Source organism: Dreissena polymorpha, chromosome 8, assembly GCF_020536995.1.
Source record: "Dreissena polymorpha isolate Duluth1 chromosome 8, UMN_Dpol_1.0, whole genome shotgun sequence".
Classification (NCBI taxonomy): domain Eukaryota; kingdom Metazoa; phylum Mollusca; class Bivalvia; order Myida; family Dreissenidae; genus Dreissena; species Dreissena polymorpha.
In genome coordinates this window covers 86563946-86579198 of record NC_068362.1, presented here as the reverse complement: position 1 = coordinate 86579198, position 15253 = coordinate 86563946, and the positions used below count along the sequence as shown (strand labels likewise).

The 15253-nt window shown below is 33.5% G+C and overlaps 1 protein-coding gene across 2 annotated transcripts in view; it reads right to left on the bottom strand.

The window, feature by feature from the left end:
* Positions 1 to 3596, bottom strand: part of LOC127840919 (neuronal acetylcholine receptor subunit alpha-7-like) — an 18292-nt gene extending 14696 nt beyond the window's left edge. For both annotated transcript variants that reach the window (XM_052369386.1, XM_052369385.1), the window contains exons 1-3: positions 3216 to 3596; positions 818 to 942; positions 180 to 308 (exon numbers count right to left, since the gene is read on the bottom strand). In XM_052369386.1, coding sequence (XP_052225346.1) covers positions 180 to 308; positions 818 to 942; positions 3216 to 3408 — 447 coding nt within the window. In that variant the 5' untranslated portion in view covers positions 3409 to 3596. The remainder of the gene's footprint in view (positions 1 to 179; positions 309 to 817; positions 943 to 3215) is intronic.
* Positions 3597 to 15253: the final 11657 nt, after the last annotated feature.

Here is a 15253-nt window from a genome sequence, read left to right as displayed (position 1 = left end):
AAGTCTGACCATTTTTCATAGTAAGTAGTACTTTCTTCCACAGAGGATTATATATTAATGCACAACGAATCATGTATATAGTACGTGATATGTAAAACAAATCCACGCCTAATCCTCTGTATTTTAAATGATGATAATCTGGCATTCGATCCCATCAACAAATTATCAATAGAGCATACCTGATAAGGATACCAAGATACTCCTCCTGTACTTGTTACAAAGACATTAAGGTGAGGTGATCCCATACTGGTGAAGGAATTAACGGAATTCTTGAGTGAAATGTCCGGCTTCCAGATGTTGTCCTGCGGCTGTAAGAAAAAATATTGATAACATCCATGTTGAATCGCAATTTGGTATAGAACGTCTTGACCGCCTCCTGCTGATCGTTGATATATTTTTTATGAAATGACGAGGGAATACATAATAAGATATGCGCTTCTAATATTTGGCACGGTTTTGTGTGAGCTTGTAATAGAATGTAGTGTGGTTGTAACTGTATGATGAGTGCTTGTCATAATATGCTATGAGTTGAAATGTTATCTTTATGTGTGTGTAATTTGGTGCGTGTTTGTGTTCATTTTCGTGTGTCCTGCATAGACAGGAAAACGCGTGATGGATAATTTGTAAGAATGGTAGAATGCTACTATTTCATTTTGATGGTTATACATTGAACAGATGTGTAAATGTGCAGGAGAGATGTAGATCCAATACAAATAAAGTATCCTGAGTTGTTAGCAAAACATACTCTTTTTTTCATTTCGTGTCGTTTGAAAATTCGTGACTTAAAACAACACATGTAATCATAATAAAAACTTACGAGAAAAATACTTTCTGTTCCGTTAAAATCCGTGCTGTCCCATTGAAGATATTCGTCAGTCCAAGATAAAACGAGGTAACCGGCTGTTTTCAACGCCCCGTTCGCTTCGTCAAACTCGATTATACCTAATACAAATAAAAGTTTTAATTCAAAATACCATTTTAATGAATGTCTGTAAGTGTTTTTTTTAATCTGTTTATATTGGGAATAGTTCACAAATTTTATTAAAGTGATATTATGGGCATCTAACAGTTTATAGGTTTCTATCGCAACCGTTGTTTATTTTTGGTGTTTTCACTTCATATACACTTATATTTGTTAATGCAGCATCAATATACTAAAACAATATCCCGGAAAGAGAAAAATAATGCATTTGAATATCAACCGTTCTTTCGTTTGACAACTGATCTTGCATGTACGATGTGAACCTAAATTAGTTTTAGTGCAGATTCGTTCATACGACACAAAGACAAAATTTTGTCTAACGGATCATTTCGGCTTAGAAGACTGGGTGAGTCACGTAAGAATATCGAATATAGATTATATTTTTATAAACAACTGGTAGCAAGATGAGTTGCAGATAATTGATCAGTAACCACATTTTAACTAACTCTTTTGACCTGTTAATTCCGTTCAGCTCAATTCAACAGTGAAAAATGCCCATAATATCACTTTAACTTTGAAAGAAGGAATTAAATGTATACCAAAACGACATATTTGTGATATTTATAAATATTTAAAAATGCATTTTCATATATAAATACATCGACATTGGGGAGGAAAATTGTAATTCTTCACTACTTAATCTTTTAGGATTTTGAAATTAACAAATTAACAGCAGCAGCATCAGTAGCAGCATTCATTTTGAAATTAGAATTATTAGCTGTAAAGAATAATGATAGTGTTTGTTTGTCTATTTCCGTTTTGATTGTACCAAAGTCATTATAAAAATAACTTAAAGTACAACAGTTTATCATTATCGCCTTATAAAAATATAAGACCAACCAATTGCTTTATTTCTCTTAAAGAAATATCATGATAACATTTATGTGAAGTTCCAAAATCTTGAAGATGTTACGATAAATATGTATGCATCGTTTAAAGCATAATGTGTTAAAACAAAGCTTTGTTCTCGTATAATTGTTCGTAAGGTTATGATTTAAAATTACACTATGTTTGATTAGAAATAATACATTGAACATAAATTCAGTTTTTTTAACGAGCGATATATAGACAATCCGACAATAGATTAATTGACCTCCGCCTATCGGCTATCACGTGACCCGATACCTTTAGGATACTAAAGAATTTGGCAGATTACAGCGTAATCATAGCGTACACCCGCTTCTTTCCAATAAATATTATTTTATACAGTTGAGACTAAAACGTGTGTGTTTTTTTATTAATATATTTTATTTATTATTCTCAAGCTTATACAAAAATCTTTGGGATTTAAAATTATTTTATAAGTACCGCAGATATTCATAAGCACAATTGTGTAAGATGCCACGCTTATTTTATTGAAAAGTACATATCATCTGTTTCCTATAACTCTATTTTATATCATTTAAATAACCTTTTACAGGTTATATCAAAGTCCATAGCGCGAAATAAACGTAAATAGCTGTAATGATGTTCTCTACATTTCCCAAACATGTCTTTATTAAATTTAAACTTAAATAGCTCTAATGATGCTCTCTACATTTCCCAAACATGTCTTCATGGTTATAAAGTTTAAATTCACGATACGAAAAAGTACGTGATGCTTTTGTTTCTTAATTACGGATTATAAATTTAAGTAAGATAATGATCTTGACGAAACTTCTGCAATAGAAGCACGAACGCATTCGCTCAATAGGAAACATTGTCCTAAGTGTGGATTAAAGGCGTTAATGGGTATGCCCGTGGCACAACATGGATGCACAAGTGTAGATGCCGCTATTACGATATCAAGCGTCACCTTCAAATAACATGTATAACGGCAATCAAGACCTTTTTCACGCTGAGTTGTATTACTCTTAAAAGAATGTGGATAAACATTGCTTATATTAATAATATTTAACAACAAACTATAATTTGATGATAAGATCGACAACAGAAACTATTTTAATCTTCAAATATATTAAATGAAATCGTTTCGCTTTCCTGTTTTTTCTTCAGTACCGTAATAGCTGCGCATGCGAATATACTGGGGCGTTAATCCGGGAGTTATTGATTTCTAGGATTGTCAATAATGGCAAAGACCTATAAAATACAAGTATAAAGTATTCTATCAGTCTTTGATAATGGACATGTACATAATTGTTATTTTTAAAGTTACATGTATATTATTACTATAATAATAATAATTATTACTAAGTTCATGATATGTACTTTCAACCAGGTATAATGTACTTACTGTTGAGATTGAAATCCACATGTATATCCATCACCATCAGTTGATCTTTCAGAGGTCGGATTTTCATATTGTAATTTTGTGTCGTAAATAATAGCGTCATTACGTCATGGACGTCAGAACCGCTATGACCAACAGCGAGTCCGATCGTTAAGATACACTGCAGTACCACATGCAATACGGAAAACATATTCATTAATTATATTTTCCTACCGCAAATAAAATGTTATTTGATATATTGTCCATGTACGTTTGATTTTTTGCGATTGGGTTGTTTCTTTCCTCAGTAGGTTAACTATACACTAACATAGAGAAATAAAACCAGTTAAAGGATCTATTTGGCGGAGTTTAAGGCCAACCAATACAGTCGACTACCCACTGTGTCGGTCCTCTTACTCACTAGATATTACCGTATCAATTGACACTTTATAAATACATGTTCTGCATTCAACCGAGTTTGACACGCTCGGTTGAGTTATTCGTGCGAGGACATGAAGGGAGACTTTGATAGTAAACGCGTCATGTTTAAAAATAAATGCTAATAGGCATACATGAGGTATACAGCTGCCTTTAAAAAATAAGATCTAAGGATTATATTTATTTCTAATGTCTACGAAGAATAGCTAAATTGCTCCCATTAACGATTTAATTGGCAATTAAAAAGTCATTTGGTCGTATATTAAGCGACTTCAATGGGCACCTAAATTTCAATGTGCTACGAATAGACAAGTATTGTTTTGATAATTGTTTTCATGATAAGAATTATATACTTGGTTGCCAGAGAATTTGCTGCAATGTAAAATGTTTCATTGATATCCAGAAACAATTTGCTCTTGTATGACCTCGTATTGACAGCCAATAAGAAAATTAAAGATAGTAACTTTATGGTCCGTTTAATTTACAGGCGTTGTCAGAAGCTTGAATACTTTTGAGTCAAATGCATTTCTATTATTTCGTTTCTTTCTTGGTTTAAACTAAATTTACTGCAATAAGTAAATTAGTCTTCTAAGTATTTATGTATGTCGACATAAATCCTAATATGATTAAAAGCGGCCTTTTCACGTTTTGGTAAATAGACAGAATTTACTTTTTTCAGATTCGCAAATTTTCGTTGTAGTTATGATATTTGTCAGGAAACAGTGAAACTGAACATTTACCATACCCTTAACTTTTCATAATATGCATCTTTTGGCGATTTAAAAACCTGAAAATTATAAGGCATTGCAACGGGAAACGATTGAATAATTTGGAGAGCTCAAGTGTTGTCGTCATATTTTGCGATACTACGAGGATTGCTATATTAAGTATAAAACACACCACTCAGTGGTTGAGCACGAATGACCGAGTGGTTTCAGCGATGGACCTTTACTCCTGAGGTCAGTGGTTTGAGCACAGTTTAGGGTTGCTTTTTTGTATTGGTTTTTTACTGGAGCTTTTTAGATCCAATGTTTAATATTTATCAATATATTTAGCATTTAATGACAAACTTCAATGCATGTCAAAATCTGTGAAAATGTGCCTTTAATCTGATAATGTTTCAAATTGGTACGTTTATCTGAATACTCATGCAATTATCCGCAGTCGTTAAACATACGTATACACAACTTAAAATGTAAGAATTTGTATTCGTAGTTTTTCTTTGGATATAAATTAATCCTGAAATCTCTTAAAAGTTGAAAATATTGTAAATATGAACCTTAAACGATTCATTCATGAATGAACATTAAGTAATAATTCCATAAACGCAGTCTGTTATAGGTGTGATTGTAATTATGTTCTCCTTAAAAACGATTAAATTCTCCAATGATTTAAATAGTGTTTTACAACCATTCACCAGTACTCTCCTTAAATGTTCCCTGAATAGATATCTGACCATTTTGCGGTGGTAACTATCGATTATTCATGTTATTATAATACGCATACAATAATAATTTCAAAAGGTCTCTGATCACCGATAAGGCCACACAAACGTAGTTGTTTAAGGGATCTAAGCACCAAGCTATTTGTGCGTGCGAGCGAAATATCAATATTTTTATTTCAGTTTCGATATTATCAGAGGCGAGCTAAGAGTACAATATAAAACAAATGTCTTTTACCTATGATTTGAATATCTCTACGAGACATATTTAAAGCTTAACATATAGCCATTCGTATCCTCTCCATACAATCATCATACCAAGTGTCTGTCCTTGCATTTTGTTTGTTACAATATACACATGACTTGAGCGAATGTTTAGTTCCAACTGTCACTAACTGATATAAAAACGAGGGTCAGAGTATGAAGTGTTTGAACCAGTTCTGTCATTCGGTTAGCTTTATTAACCGGAGGCCGATCGTCAAAAAACTTAGGCAACATTTAAAGCAGAACAACTTCAACCAGTATTAGCAGCCAAAACACAGACGGATTGAAGGATCAGCAAAATTTTGTTCCAGCTCATGTGCGTTTTATCCTTAAATATGCTATATACCACAAAATCCTAATGCAAATTTGCATACAGTGCAATCATTCTATATTTCAGTAGCCGCCGAACGAAATAAATGAGCAAACACATTGTGAAAATGCCGAATCAGAGAGTGAAAATGAAATAGCCGTTTCAGAAATTAACAAAACATGAAAATGAAACCATGTGATATTATTAACAGTTAAACTAGGACTGAACGTTCTATGTTATACAGAAAGTAGCCCTCACTAAAAATGAAAATAGCTCTTCTGTGAAATTATAATCGGTTGATGGGAAACTGGACACTACTCTCGCATTAAAAATAAAGCTATTTTAGTTTATTTGACAATCGTACGGTTCGGCGAATCCAAATGCACATTATATCGATTTGTTCTTACCTGCATTAATTTAACCATTACGTTCTATTGAGGGTCTTTTTGTAATCCGAATAATCACGCGCGGTAGATGTAAGTTATTGAATAGCGATTTTAATTGGTTTTTGGAAGATTTATAGCATATCGTGAACAGTTTTTAATACATTTAACATTTAAGAAAAGGGTAAATATTTTCTGAATAAGATCAATATAATATATAACATGGTAAATGATGGAACGGAGTAATCCACTGTTAATGCTTGTTAGAGAGTTGCTTAAAATGTTAATGGGGTCGTTACGCAATACATCCAGTGTCAGCCAGTAATCATTCCCTGACATAAGTTACGGTAATTAACCAGTGCCAGGGGGTGGGGCAATTCATCTTAACTTCTGAAATACAATGCAGCATATGTTTTGTTAAACTGTCCTAATATTGAGTTTTGTTAAACTTTCCTGATATTGACACGTATTAAGAAACCTGTCTCGATTTTACCTATTTCAGTCTTTGGAATAATACATGGTATGTTAAATACATTCTGATGCAGTAAATACAAAGTTTTCCCTTACAAGTTTGTACATGTTTTATATAGAAATAAAACGGGAAAATGGTATCTTCAATCATGTTTTACAAAAAGAAGCTAACATTGTCTACCTTTGTTTCATTATGTTTAGCTGTGCTTTTATCTTACCATAATTTATTAACCGCTAAATCGTATGCGTTGTTTAGCCCGGTTGCATTTGTTTAAATTAAAATGGAGGAATAAGTGGTTTAAAATATACACACAAAATCTTGAATGAAAAAAGGAAAAATAATCATAATTTATTCAAAACCAACATACTTGTTTAGTCCCATCCTCTTATCAATCTATTTATTTTGAAAAAGATATTTCAATAGATCGTACTCAATACCTGAATCGATCATTATGAAATTTCAATACGTACAAGAAAAAAGGAATCATGTTCAATACATATATGTTGAATATTTTAACTCATAAGACAGAACTGATTATGAAATAGGTGATGCATATTATAAAACGAATCACCAGTAGATAAACGTCAATATCGAAACCATATTGAACATTTGCAGTGCATTTTAGCGAAAAACACTATATTGCATGACGAGTTTCATATACTTCACAAAATTAAATGTGAGCTTGAACGTTCTTAATGATAATAAATACATGTATTTATGCTTTGCATTTGATTTTCAGTTTTCACAAAATGAAAAACTGAAGGAAATGCTTAATAGCATATAACCAAAAGAATTGGTGGAAGCTAGTGCCTATGACCCTTTCTGGGGCATAGGCCTCGCCGAGGATTGAGAACAGGCGTATTCCAATGAAACATGGAGGGAACTGAATCTTCTAGAATATATCCTTACCGATATTGGGAATAAGCACATGAAAAATGATGGAATTATAGATAAACACGGGGTCATTCCAGTAATGTTAATTCAATGATTCCTTTATGGTTTGCTGCAATAGATAATTTACCTTTATAGATATTAATGACTTACTACAATAGATTAATTTCATTGATGGATATTTAATAGCTATGTTGAACAATGATATTGGCATAGTATCTGTTTTGGAAATTGTGCTAACACGTTTTACGTCGGTTTTATTTAACACATATATGTATACTATATTTATGTTATTCACGTTTTTAAAGACAATGATCGCACGACTGATCGCCTATCGATGTCTACATTTATGAATTAATAACATTCATATTTGTAGTATTTGTGAAAACTTCGAAGAATTTTTACGAATGTGTTTTTTTACAAACGCGTATAAATGAACATGATGCAATGCGACGATAACTTAATTCAGGTTGACCTTGAGGCGTTGAAAGCACGCTATGTTGCCTCGGAGGTCAACGACGATGCTGAAATGGATGCTGCAAGTATAGAAGAACTCTTATAAAAAGCTAAGACACACGCATGAGGCATGCGTTTGGTGGTAACGATGGTAAAGAGAGAGGGATATAAACGGAAACGGCGGCGTACGATGTGAAGGAAATGGACAGTGACGATAACAAGATCGATTAGATTTCGTTTAAATGTATGAATTGTGGAACTCGAGAAAAGACATTTTTAAGAGAAACTCTTACATAATAACTCCATACATTAAGAAGGTAATTACATATTTATAAACAAACTATATGAATATAATTGCAGGAAATTTAATACTTTAAAGTTCTGTAATTGAATGTATAAATCTACGTGAATCAAATCTAATTGGTTAAACTGGAAAAAAACTGCATGTGTATTTTGACGAACGAAAAAGTAACAACAACAAGTTTGGAATCGACTGTCGTTATATCAATTATACACATACCATTTATCAAACTCGGGATATAAACACTTGACAAACGAGTGTACACAGTCCGTATCTGCAAACCAACAGAATGCCAGACATAACTTATAAATATTACTTAAATGAAATATTTTGTAAATACATGTATACATTAAACATTTATTTAGTTAGAACTTGAGTATATTAAATTAGACATAAACTTACTTCACAAATTTCATTTTTTTTTAATTTAAACATTGACCTACGATAAATATATTCAATTTGATAATACTGATACCACCTATCTTAACATGTATAACCTCAATAGCATTGCAGATTCCCAAACGTGATCCTCGTACAAAGACATACCTCACAAAATTAGATCACTTTGTGAAGTAAGAGGGTTTTGATGATACAGAAAATCTGTAATCTTAAGACTTAAATTGTGTTCACCTGATATCTGAATTATTGTTTACATTATCTTATAATTTTTTTTTGGTTTTGAAATGCCATGATCACAAACCTATGATGGTATGGCTTTCCTACAAACGTAGGTTTCAGTATACGAAGTTATGAACACATCATCGTGACATATGGCATCAATACTGTACTTTCACCTCTCAAGAACATTTGCTGGCAAGATTCTTGGTTTGAATAGTTTGGGATGACCAGTTGTAAAAATATTTGATCATGCTACTGCTCATTAAACTTACACATCAGGTGATCAGCTTTATCTGATTATATTGTGCAAATTCAACTCAAACTTTAAATAAGTCTACAAATGTTACGTAAACTTCAACCTTTTACCCAATATAAATTGTAAAGGACCACAATTCTGCTCATATTAAAAGGTTATCGTCACGAATTAATGTAAACAAACAATGGTGCAGTTTGTTTCATTATAATTTAATTCATGTAAAAGAATACACAAATTCAGAACAAATGAGAATGTATAGATCCAAACATTAAATGATGCAATAAAGAGAGATAACTGTTGTTCCGGACTTAATCAGGAGTCATTTCCCGCAATATTAAATTGTGTTGTCTCTTACACAGAAGTTAATTCGCCGTCTTGTATTTCATTAAATGTCGCCTGTCAACTAAACGTTACGTGGTAACATCAGGATTTGTAAACAATGCCTGTACCCAACAACACCGAACCCGATGCACTGTGTTTGTCGATTTATGCAGAAATCAGGACAAACCTTGTATTGGAAGCGCCACATAAGCCACTTAAAGTGACCTTTCACCAGATTTTGGCATGTATTAAAGTTTGGCATTATCTGCTTTATATTCATAGATGTAAACATTGGATCTAAAAAGCTACAGTAAAAAACAAGAATAAAATTAATTAAAGCAAGAAAAAAGAAGTAACCCTTAACTGGGCTCGAACCACTGACCCCAGTCTATTGCTTAGACCACTCGGCCATCCGTGCTTTACTTTGAACGATGTATTTTATACTTTATATAAGCAATCCTCATAGTGTCACAAAATATAACGACAACAACATATCTCTCCATATTATTCAATCGTTTCGCGTAACAACGCTTTATAATGTTCAGGTTTTTAAATCGTCAAAAGATGCATATCATGGATAATTTAGAACTTGGTACATGTTCAATATTACTGTTTTCACACAATAATTAACTACAACGAAAATTTGCGCATCTGGAACATTTTTATTTTCTTTTGTCAATTTACCAAAAAGTGAAAAGGTCCAGGCAAAGGGGCTGCATTTCGAGTATTGACAGCTTCCTCTGAATTGTTGTTGCATCACCAAATACGTGTCTTATTACTAATTTAGTTGTCGCTGTTTATTGAAAGTTGAGTGAAAATTATGTACACAAATTGTTAGTGAATACTGTGTTTCTACATGTGCAATTGTACATGAAGAAATAATAATTCTTTTGTGGGTGAGTTTCGTGTACAACTATTATTTGTAACACTAAAATTATCTTCCGAACGTTTTTGGTTTGTACTTGTTTCGTGAGTTGAGGTCTTACTATTAAACCACCATTTATGTTAGTCTTCGATTGTAGTCAGCAAATTAAAATGTATATTAAAGGGTTGCCAGTAGGAAAAAGGTGCGTGAGTTATTTGTATTGTTAGAACATTTTAAACCAAAAAACTCTTTATTATCAAAAACAACATTTGTTACGCTTTATATGTCGATATAAGGAAACTGTTTTTTTTTTCATGAATGTTCTGATTCACAAGTGTGTTTGTTTCGGTGCATGATGTACAACTTACGACAGTTATGCAATCGGCTGTACAACTAATTGTAAATGTGTTAAAAACAGCTTTATGAAATAGTATATATCGGTCACCACCGCCGGCGTCGCCGCCACCAGCGCCGCGGCTGCCACCACGTGGTAAAACAATTAAGGATAACTATGCGTTACAACATATTCTTACATTTTTGTTCTGATTGTACGATAGAACGAAAGGTAGGGTTCGGTATAAGGTTACAATAAATGAGAACATTAGTTGAAATCAGTGTACAATTGTCGAGAAAGTGATCGCTAGATTACTGCCCTTATTGGTATGAAAGTATCTTGAAAACGCAATAACCACGTGTTATCTTACAATTAGAAACCAACCAAATACAAACTGTTGTTTGCCAGTCTCATTGTAAGAATACAAGTATAAATTATATGCAAGCGAATTGAGACTGATTTGTTTTGTGCCGCAACCATGTTTTTTTGACCCAAACAATCCTGACCAACGAGTTAAGACCATTCATACACAACCGAATTTCCATGTGTATGACCCAGTTATGCTACTAATAGACATTACATCTGTGTATTTATAACACTCTTTACCTCAGGAATGTCGCTTTTCTAATCTCATTCTCATTCATTGAAATCAATGTTTAAATGGGAAAACATGTTTAAATGGGAAAATACCAATAAGAGCTCTATTTTCATATTTAGTATACTTTTTGCATACAAATTAGTTGCTTCGGTCTTTTGAGTTGATTTAATTGCATACCAAATTTAGTGTGAGTAACAAACCTCAAATTATTCGTTGGTCCAAATTCAATCTGAAATCTGCCTTCTATATAAAAATATTTCAATAGGTAAACAAATGAAATAGAACTCTACTGAAAAGAATAACATGATTTTGTATTCAAACATGTTATTTTAAATAAAAATGTAAAACACCATCAATATGATAATTCAGAATGGTTGAAATATGCTAATACACATTATAACCGGAATTATAATTAAATAACTATTTGTGCAATTGTCGTGGCAGGTACTTTAATTTGAAACCATTTGATTTTTTTTTAACTTTTAATTTTCAATACTCAAAACATTAACACAATATCAATATATATATATATATATATATATATATATATATATATATATATATATATATATATATATATATATATATATTAAATTAAAGTACGGTAAATAATATTCAGTTGAGAACTTGTTATATGACTTTTATATCTAACTACACAAACTTCAAGCATTTTTTAATCATTTTTTTTCGTTATGATACGCTTAACTTGTGAATTTGAAATTCGTCAATTATGAAATATTGATTAAGGTTATCGCTTTTTACGCTTTCATAAAAATAATAATTGAAATCATAGTTCAGACGACACTTTGTGAGTGTAAAATATATTTGAAAAATGAGAGTCATTGGTTACCAGATAAACATTGATTTTGATCATTTTAATTATGACTTAAACATCCGATCTATTAAATGAAATACAAGATTAAACACTTTTTATTGTTTATTAATTAATTTATGCATGGCTAGTTTGTTTAAGATCATTTAGCCGTTAATATTGGACATCCAATATGACATTGACTTTGTTTAATGTTAAATCGGTCTCAGTGAAAACTACTACTACTGCTGCTGCTGCTGCTGCTGCTGCTGCTGCTACTGTTACTGCTACTACTACTGCTACTACTACTGCTACTGCTACTACAACTGCTTCTGCTACTGCTACTTCTACTGCTACTTCTACTGCTACTACTACTGCTACTGCTACTGCTACTACTTCTACTACTCCTACTACTACTACTACTACTACTACTACTACTACTACTACTACTACTACTACTACTACTACTACTACTTCTTCTCCTACTCCTACTACTTCTACTACTACTACTACTACTACTACTACTACTACTACTACTACTACTACTACTACTACTACTACTACTACTACTACTACTACTACTACTACTACTACTACTACTACTACTACTACTACTACTACTACTACTACTACTACTACTACTACTACTACTACTACTACTACTACCACTACTACTACTACTACTACTACTACTACTACTTCTTCTACTATTACTACTACTTCTACTACTACCACTTCTACTACTACTACTACTACTACTACTACTACTACTACTACTACTACTACTACTACTACTACTACTACTACTACTACTACTACTACTACTACTACTACTACTTCTACTACTACTACTACTACTAACACTACTGCTACTACTTCTACTACTACTACTACTACTACAACTATGACTACGACTACTACGACTACGACATCTACGACTACGATTACGACTATGACTACTACGACTACTTGATCTACTACTACTACTGCTACTACTACTTCGACGACGACTACGACGACGACTACGACGACGACTACGGCTACTACGACGACGTCGACGACTACGACGACGACGAAGACTATTACTACATAACATGTTTTGATATATGAAGGGTTAAAAGAAACTACTACTACTACTACTACTACTACTACTACTACTACTACTACTAACACTACTGCAACTACTACTACTATTATAATTACGACTACTACGACTACGACATCTACGACTACGATTACGACTTTGACCACTACGACTACTTGATCTACTACTACTACTGCTACTACTACTACTACGACGACTACGACGACGACTACGACGACGACTACGACGACGACTACGACGACGACTACGACGACGACTACGACGACGACTACGGCTACTACGACGACGTCGACGACTACGTCGACGACTACGACGACGACGACGACTATTACTACATAACATGTTTTGATATATGAAGAGGTTAAACATTTTTTTTTGTTAAATATACCTCACGAAGACAAACTCGTATTGTAATTTAATAACAATTTAATTATATATACATAATGCCATATCCACAACATATACACGATCCCCGAGTAACCATATCTATACGACCTATATAACCTATTACATTCACTAATACTCTAAATATTGTACAAGTTGAGAATGAGGTTGTGACGCCACAAATATATGACGTCACAACTGGTAATACAACCTTGTTTGTGTTAAATATACGTAACGAAGACAAACTTGTATTGTAATTTAATGACAATTTAATTACATATACATTATGACATAGTAGTGAGTAAATTTTTAACAGTTTAAACAGCAGTAACTTTAAACTCTAAATGCAAAATAGTTTGCAAAGAAAATAAAGAAAAAATAAAATAAAACAATAAACAATACCTATGCAAGGTACACAACTCTCACACAAAATTATAAATATCAATCCAGGTGTTTTCCCCTTACAAAGCCTTACTATAATGAGTGCAACAAAATCTAAAAAGTCAACTTTCAAGTTTAACAGCACTCATGATTTAACAACCCTGCTGTGAAGTCTTGTGGAGGCTTGGAATGCACATAGTGCAAAAGAACACTTCAGAGTTTTTCCATCGACCGACTTTGCGAACAATTTTCGGATCGACATGATTCTCTACAGCAGTAGTGGCTCCAGTCGGGCGAAAGGACTAAGCGGAGTAACCCTGACCTTCTAAACCTGCCAGTTTGATCCCGTCCTCAAGTACTTTAGCGTTCGCGGAAGCGCGAAGAGGGCCGAAAGGTGCCCTCAGATATATGAATACTGGACCACTCGTTGGTCTGTGCACACAAGTTCTAGCCATGTAAACTTCAAGAGCACTAACTGGGTCTAACTTACCTATTCCCCCCCCCCTTTGCAGTACTACCTCAAACCCAGTACGACTAGTATCATTTTTTATTCCAAAAAATGTAAATTTGGCCTCATTGTCCCAAAACTCGACCTGAATACTATTAAACCAAATCTGCTCAACATGATTAGCACTTAAAATTTGTGCATTGGGTGCCACATCAGATGGGCGTAACATAAGTGTGAGGACCAAAAGTACATTAGCCTTCAAGCGTAAGAACTTTATTTATATCGCATCATTCTCAGGCTATGACAAAAATACACTGTGAAAATTCTGAATTGGCATAACTTTATACCTACACATGGGCAACAACAGTGCCCGACTTAACCAGGCCAGTGACAAGTAATTTTATCTCAGAACTGTTAAATGTCTCTAAAGGGCCCACTAAAGCGTACAAGTGCCCCAAGGCAGCTAGAGTAGTCCTAAGTACTGAATTAGGCCTGTCGGACATATCTGATATCTCTCGCAGGAAATCCGCCAAAATAGCAGTGCTCTCTGGCGGAAACCTAAACTGACTCTTACTACAAAAACGAGCACATTTAGCAAGAGCATTGTTGTATGATTTAAGAGAATCTTTATGTAAACAAAACTGCAATCTGTTCACGGACTCAACTGACCAACCTTTTTGCATCAAACTTTTCAGCCATAAATCCTCCGAGCATATACTTTCCATGTCCGATTTCTGCACGGTTCCCGCACCGGCCCCATGGCCCGAAATGCCCGCGGCCTGTTCGGAATCTGTAAAGGAGGCGCAATAAACATTGTTAATAGACGGCGAAACCACGTTTGAGCTTTCCAAAGTGGGGCTTTTACTGTTGCAAATGCTATTTTGCGTCTTTATAACATCTAGCACCCGAGGTGTCAAACAAAATGGAGCGTTCACGTAATTGTTTTCTTGCGCCCAGTTGTTCTGTTCCAGAGCACCCACCCCCG